Source organism: Macrotis lagotis, chromosome 4 (genome assembly GCF_037893015.1).
Source record: "Macrotis lagotis isolate mMagLag1 chromosome 4, bilby.v1.9.chrom.fasta, whole genome shotgun sequence".
Classification (NCBI taxonomy): Eukaryota; Metazoa; Chordata; class Mammalia; order Peramelemorphia; family Peramelidae; genus Macrotis; species Macrotis lagotis.
The window spans coordinates 206843999-206851699 of NC_133661.1; the positions used below are offsets into that span (position 1 = coordinate 206843999).

General features: G+C 36.0%; 1 protein-coding gene across 1 annotated transcript; it reads left to right on the plus strand.

Annotated features, from left to right (window-relative positions):
* The first annotated feature begins 2688 nt into the window (after positions 1–2688).
* Positions 2689–7031, plus strand: LOC141522164 (normal mucosa of esophagus-specific gene 1 protein-like). Its single transcript, XM_074235335.1, has 5 exons — positions 2689–2780; positions 3169–3228; positions 3343–3428; positions 4078–4138; positions 6340–7031. Exons 2-5 carry the CDS (start codon positions 3193–3195, stop codon positions 6406–6408), a joined length of 252 nt encoding a protein of 83 aa, XP_074091436.1. The 5' UTR covers positions 2689–2780; positions 3169–3192; the 3' UTR covers positions 6409–7031.
* The last annotated feature ends 670 nt before the right edge of the window (positions 7032–7701 follow it).

A 7701-nucleotide genomic window follows, 5' to 3' on the forward strand; every position in this document is an offset into this window, starting at 1 on the left:
TGAACATGGGGGGGGAAATTGCAATTTTGCCATTAATTACTTATATGACCTGGGGCAAGGTACTTAACCTCTCTAGGCTTCTAAACTAGATCAGAGCAAAATGTATTGTTACCACTGTAGCTTTGGCCTCTAACTTTCTAATCCATAAAGGAGGACCCTATGCTTTATATCCAAGTCTCATCTCACCAAATAGTAGTGCCATAATGACTATTCATGGAGTATATAGCAAATAAATTTCATTTATTCAAGTTGGTGGGGAAACAGAAATCAGAGAAAGCATACATAAAAAAAATAGATGAGTTAAGAAACCCTCATGTTGGGAAGAGATACAATTTTACCAATAGAGTCCCAGATCTCACCCAAGAGGAAATGCCCCAAAGCAAACTGAGGATAAGGAATACAGATTCCTTTAACACTGGCTTCTTCCCAGAGACTTATTTTTTCTTCACCAATCTAAAAAAAGCAGGGTTGGTACTTGTCTATATTCTCTTTGTAATATAGCTGGCAGACAAAAGTTTAGGCAAGACCTGAAGATACAGAAGGGATGAAAAAGATTGCAGAAACTGCCCCTGACTATGGTTTCACCCTCAGGGCTTACCTGGACACTGATTTACATCACTGCAAGGATCCAAGATAGTTTTTTTTTAAATTCATTAAAGAGCTTTACCTTTATTTTTAAAAAAGCTATTGTGCTTATTTTGAATGTGAATAGGAAATGGAGAATATTTATGGAAATATAGACAGTGTGCCAGGTGCTGGGAATACAAATAAAAAAGATAATCCTAGATCTTGAGGAGTTTACAATCTAAGGCAGGAAACAGTTCACAAAAGGAAGTTGAAAAGTAGCCCACTCAAGAACATGCAGGAAAAGTCAGGGAAGCAGTGCTCCCCCCTTAAATGTGGATTTAGCTATAGTTTTGAACATATTTCTTATTTGGAAGACCACATTGGTTTTAGAGATTATTGATTGAACCTTGGAGGACATGACGTTTTGTCAAAGCTAGGTGGCAGTGCTAAACCGGATTCAGGAAGACTTGAGTTGACATCCAGAATAAGAATTTGAAAAGCAGTGAGACCTTGAGCACTTCTCCCTCCTCTACTTTACCGGTCTCCACTCTCTCTAATTGAGAACATAAGAAAAAAAAAACCTTGTAAAGTCATAAAATGAAGAGAATCATTAGTCCTCCAGAATTCTGAATAGTCATTAGACTGATAATTGCCATTTCATCAAATTTATATACCATACCTTGTTAATTTTCCAATTTATGAACATCCCCAGATTCCTATTCTTTGTCACCAAAAAAAAAGCAAATATCTTTATACATAAAGCATTTTTTTGTCTTACATCGGCCCGATTGGACAGGTTGATCGGATTCCATAGGTTGGTTTGACTTCCCCCGATGATCAGAACTCAGCTTTCTTAATGAACATTCCCACCTGCTACCTTCTCTATTACTGTAAAGAGGAACACCACCGTATAGATTCCTCAGTTTTGCCAAAAAAAAAAAAGAGGAGTCGTGTTGACTTTCCTCACTCTATGTCACCTCTATATGTAAACTATTGTCAAGGGTAACATCTACTAAATATGCCCCCTTTTCTCCTTGGAGGCTGCCACCGCTCAGAGCTGGTCCTCATCACCTTAAACCAGGATTAGTGGGATAATTGTGGAAGGGTCCGCCTGCCTCAAGATTCTCCCCATTCCAATCCATCTTCCATTCAAGCCACTGCAGTGATTTTCCTAAAAGCAGGTCCGATCATATCCCATCCCCTCTCCCCACCTCAACAAACTCCAGTGCTTTTCTTTTACCTAGGTCCAAATACAAAATGCTCTCTTTTTGGCATTCAAAGTCCTTCATAACCTAACCCTCTTTTACCCTAACCCTTTTAGTCTGCTCACTCCCTATCTGACACTGGTCTCCTGGCTGTTCCACTTCATTTCTCCTCTTTGGCACTGGCTCTGACTGTCCAGGAACAAATATTGACATCTTTAGTTTAAGTCCCAACCTAAAATCCCATCAACGAAGCCTTTCCCAACCCTTTTAATTCCAATGCCCTTCCTCTGTTAATAATGTCCTATTTATTGTGTAAATAACTTACTTTCTATACCCATTTGATTGTAAACTCCTTGAGGGCAGAGACGACCTTGTTCCTTTAAAAAAACAAACAAACAAACCAAACTAGTTTTGTCTCGGCAGTTCCCAGGGCAGGGACACAGTAGATGCTAAGTTACTGCTTTTTGACGAGTCGATTGAAAGCGGCTTCACAGGACCCAATAACTAAATCGTCCACTTTGCCTCTTTTTGTTGAACAACTATAATAAAACAGTCCTCACGCTCCCCCCCCCCCCTTTCCTGGGTTCCTTACATCCATTCCAGAAGTCAAAGCACCGATGCCTAGGTTTGGAAGAGGCTGGAGAAGGTTGGAAGGGGGGAGATTGAGGGAGCCGCACCTGCCTCCCTTACCTGGCGCTCTCTTGCGGCTCACCTGGCGGTATTCGGGTCCCGGCAGAGGGCGCGAAGACCGTTTTATTCTCTCTCCTCCACTCTTAACTAGATCTGGGTACGCCCAGAGGCTCAAAAACCAAAAGAAAGTTGGGGGGGGGGCGAGAGGGAGAGGAGCCTTTAGGAAACGAAAATAAGTGACCAACCTATGTCTACGTGACTTGGGCTTTGGCCCGCCTCCTTCCCAGGCGTCATCTTCGGTACATAAACTTGAGAGGCAGCGAGCATCGAGGCTGCAGCTCTTCTGTTGAGAAGACGCACTCCAGTTCATCCTCTTTGGTAGGGAAAGGTTGGGTTGCTTTATCCATCTTCTGCTGCAACGGGAAATTTTTAGATGAGTTCATTTGTGGTTTTCGTTTCATTTGTGTGTTTTTGCTTTTGTTGGGAAAGGCTTTGTTGATGGGATTTTAGGTTGGACTTAAAGATGTCAATATTTGTTCCTGGACAGCCAGAGCCAGTGCCAAAGAGGAGAAATGAAGTGGAACAGCCAGGAGACCAGTGTCAGATAGGGAGTGAGCAGACTAAAAGGGTTAGGGTAAAAGAGGGTTAGGCTATGAAGGGCTCTGAGTGATGAGTGGGTAGGGACTGCACTTTACAGGCACTTTTCAGAAACTTATTTGCTGTATCAGTGACTGAGCTAACCAATAACTGAGCTTCTTTGTTCTAGACTACTAACTCAAAAGACACAATCATGAACCTCTTACAACTAGTGATGAAAAAGAAAGAAGTAAGTATTGACATTTTTTTTACATGATTACAATAAGTCAAGTTAATTATTCTGTATCATTTAATATTTTAAAGTCATCTGAAGATGTTTCTTTGCGATGTTTTTGCCCATTAGCTTATTCCTTTGATTGCATTTGTGAGTTTTGCTGGAATTGGAGCAACCTACATGTCCATATATTCCCTTTTCAAAACTGATGTGATGTAAGTAAACAGGGGAAATAATTGGAAGACTGTTACTGGTAGGCTAAATTTAAGTTGCTTTTTGGACGGACAACCAAAAAATTTCATAAGACTAAAAGAATTGATATTGAGAAAGTAACTTTTTATAAGTATCTTTTAGTCCATGACTTTTTCAAAACTGAGAATTGCATAATCAAATTAAAATTATGGTTTCAATTATAAGGTATTTTTCCATTTTATTTTTAAGCTGTTTAAATTTTTTTTCTTTCAGCGGCAAAACTAAATAGGCTGCTAATATATCCCTTAGTTCCCTTTCCTTGTTCTTCCAGGCTAGTGCTTGGTTTAAATTACCAATAGTCTGCTCAGCTACTGGGAGAAAGGAAAAACTGCTTACTATGGGAGTGAGCTCAGTTTTTGCCCCTGCAGAGTGTTATATTCTAGGGTTCTTAGCTAAGTAGCTGTGAACACATTGTCTAATAAATCTCTAGCTGAATTGAATTGTGTGATCCTAATAACAATTTAGGATATAGGATAGATTAAATGCATGATGGATGTTCCCAATATGGAAAGAGTTCCACTTAATCAAAATGGAACTGTCAGTTTGGAAAATTAAAATCTTGAGGTTACAATGTCATAATGTTATTGAATTAATTTCATAATTATTTTTTAGTGTTAACAGAAAGACAAATCCAGAACCATGGGAAAATGTGGATCCTGCCCAGCCTCAAAAGGTACAGCTAAAATACTCTGACAACTCTAGGAATTTTTCTATATAAAATAGAATTAATAAATGTATGTTATAACTGTCTTATGCCAGATAATGAATAATTCCAATATAGTTCAAATTACCACACAGGGAAAACATTAATATTCCTGTGAGGATAAATGATTTGTTGTAGAGTTGAAGAGACTTTAGGTGTCATTTAATCCAAATACTCACCAGCTTGAGAAATCTTTTCTAAAGCTTCTCTAAATGTCATCATCATCTAACTTTTTATTGAATACTTGTGGAATCTTACAACACAAGAATAATTTTTATTGTTGAATAATTAATGTTTTCTTACACAATGTCAAACCTGTGTGACTATGTTCCTGACCTACACCATTCTTATAGAATATAGAGGAATAATCTGATCCCTCTTAAAATGATAGTCCCTTCAAATTTTGGAAGACAAGTATATCCCCCGCCCAAGTCTTCAGTTTCTCTAGAAATACTTAAAAATAGCCTTAGGTCAGAAAACCCTTTCTAGACTTGTATCCTTAAAAATGGATTAGGTCAATAAAAAAAGATATTTTGGGGGAAATCATAAAAATGATTGTCAAATTTAAAACAAATTGCCCTCCTCCACACCTTGGTTATCCACTCACCTAAGTTCAGTCTCTTCTTTTCCACCCTGGAATCAATTGGTTTGCAACAATCTTGAAGAAAGTTCCCAATAATCCATTCAATGGGAATTATCCTCCATTTATTCTGAAAAGGTTCAGGTTTGATTAGAGGGAGGAGTTCTCCCTAGTTAATTCAGGTGGAAGCCTACTTGATTTGGGAGTGATCAAGGAAAGAGTCAAGCTTTGAACTTTTAATGCTAAACTGCATTTTAACTTCTTTGATTAAGATCCTTAAAAACATTACTTCATATTTCACTGGCAAAGGGATCTCCAAGGGTGGGTGGACTGTGCCATATATTTCTCTCAGCTAGAAATGACTTGGATTGAAAAAATTATTAGTACCTAAATGCTAGGTACATTTATGGATAATTATGTGGCATAAGGTGTGAATTTTTTACTGTTTTTTTACATTGCTATAGTCTTCTTGTATATTGTTTTCCGGGTTCTGCTGACTGCCTTTTGCATGAATAAGTATTAAAGAAGTTGATCTAGCTGTATTAGCTTTCAAAGCATATTACAAAGTTGTAATTATGAAAATAATATGGTGCTGATTAAGGAATAGATCAGTGGAATAAATTAATAAATGGTCATAGTAATCTAATGTTTAAAACCCAAGGAGCTAAACTTTGGGAGCAAGACCACTATTTGACAAAAATTGCCAGGAAAACTCAAAAACATTTTGACAGAAACTTGGCATAGACTAACATCTCACATTGTATATTAAGGTAAGACATAAAGGATGATATCATTACAAAAGTAAAAAAGCATAGAAAGTTTTACTTCTCAGAAATGTAGATAAAGGAAGACATAATGACCAACAAGAGAGAGAATCACAGGAAGTGAATTGGATAATTTTTAGTTGTATAGAATTTAAAAGGTTTTGCACAAATAAAACCAATGTAGCCAAAATTAGAAAAAAAGTAGGAAATCAAAAAATTTTACAGCAAATTTCTCATTATTAACAGAACATACACATGCATCCCTACATATTCCAATATACTTGGTTTCCTTTGTAATCCAATATATTTTATAAATTAAAATCCTTATTCTGAGAAAGAATCTATAGGCTTCACCAGACAGCCAATGGAGTCCATGACATACACAAAAACACTAAGAAACCCAGAACTTCTCTTGGCCAAAGCATTTCTCATCTCATCTGTTACCTTTAAGTGATTTTGTTTTATTCTTTCCAACTTAAATTTTCAGCGATATAACAAACAAGCAAAATAGAAACTGTTCAAATTTCTGTCATCTCTTAACATGACTATATCTGTCCTAGGCAGTGAACATAAATAAATCTCTATTTCGATTTCAAACATATTTCAAGAGACCCTTTTTAATTGACCTTTTATCTTTTTACAGTCTTGGTTCATTATGGACAATTTCTTATAAACTATAGAACATTACAAATTCTGGGTTTCTTTTTGAAACAGGATATATATTTCTTTGCTAGTGCTAAGGATGATGTCTTGTACACATATTTTTAGAATAGCTTCTGAAATAATGTTCTCTTTCTATGTGGTGTTTTGTTTTGTTTTTTTAATAGCTTATCACAATTAACCAAAAGTGGGAACCTGTTGAAGAGCTGCAGAGTGTCAAACAGTTGACCAAATGAAGTCTCTCCTTCTAAAACAACTCTATAAATCTAGTGGAAACATTTCTGCACAAACTATACTACTGAAACCAGTGTGCGGAAGTGCTTCTGCTACATTTTTAGGGTCTCCCTACATTTTTGGGCTCTGAATAAGATTTCATTTTTCTTTCAAAATGACAAGCCTAGCAACATCCACATAGTCCAAAAATTCTCATATTTGCTGTCTTGTAAAGTTGGATTTTATATCATGTAGCACATTAAAGTATTCAAGAGGATTTTTTGCATGCATTTGTATTTATATATTTTGGAGCAAATTATGATGTTTTGTAGGATAAATTGTCTACTATAACCAAATGATATGTGTTAATTTTTCCCAAGATTAGATAAGTATTTATTTCACCATTGTTAGTTAAAAATGTATATGCTGCTTTACAATTTGAATTTTTGTATTTGAAATACATTTCAAGTTCTAACAGACCTAAATAAATACCTTTCACATATCTTCTCAATTGAAATGTGAAAATTATTACATTCAGTTTAATAAAACTCTTATTTAAATTTGATATTTTGGAAATCAACATACTGCAAAAGTTATTGTGAGTTTGATTCCAGACCACTGCAATAAAGCAAATATCTCAAAGTGAGTCACATGAGGTTTTTTTTTGTTTCCCAGGGCATATAAGTTATGTTTGCACTGTATTATTAAAATACATATCTTAATAGCAATTTTTAGCAAAAAAGTTTTTAATTCTGTGCCTTCAGTAAGTCATCGTTTTGTTGGTGAAGAATCTTGACTCTTTGTTGATGGCTACCAATTGATCAAGATGATAGTTACTGAAGGTTGGGTGGCTAGGGAAATTTATTAAAATAAGAACAATGAAATTTGCCTCACTTGAAGGCTGTTGTAAGGTTATTAATTGGTCCAATTTCAATTTGTCTCAAGGAATAGAGAAGACTAAGGAGAAGTGAGAGAGTGGAACAGTCAGGACACACAACATTTAAGTTCCTTGTTTTATAGGGTGCAGGTCATGGAACCCCAGAACAATTTGTTGACAGTAGCACCTAAGATCAGCATAACAAATATAATGATGAAAAAAGTTTAAACTTTTGCTGGAATTACCAAAGTGTGACAGATACAATCTGAGTGAGCACATACTTTGTGAAACTGAGAAAACAAGTTAAGCCTAATGTAGATCATATCCCCTCCTTGCTTTCTATAGTATATGGTTTTATAAATAGTAGAAGTTAGAAAAAATTCCTCTGGTGGTCAAACTTGGTGTGATGAGTTGCAGAGTCTAAACTGATCTTTGGAAG

Bases quoted from the DNA above. Each gene is read 5' to 3' on its own strand.
- LOC141522164 (XM_074235335.1), top strand. From the start codon at position 3,193: ATGAACCTCTTACAACTAGTGATGAAAAAGAAAGAA. The intron at 3,429-4,077 runs GTAAGTAAACAG...ATTATTTTTTAG, and splicing joins CTTTTCAAAACTGATGTGAT to TGTTAACAGAAAGACAAATC. The intron at 4,139-6,339 runs GTACAGCTAAAA...TTTTTTTAATAG, and splicing joins ATCCTGCCCAGCCTCAAAAG to CTTATCACAATTAACCAAAA.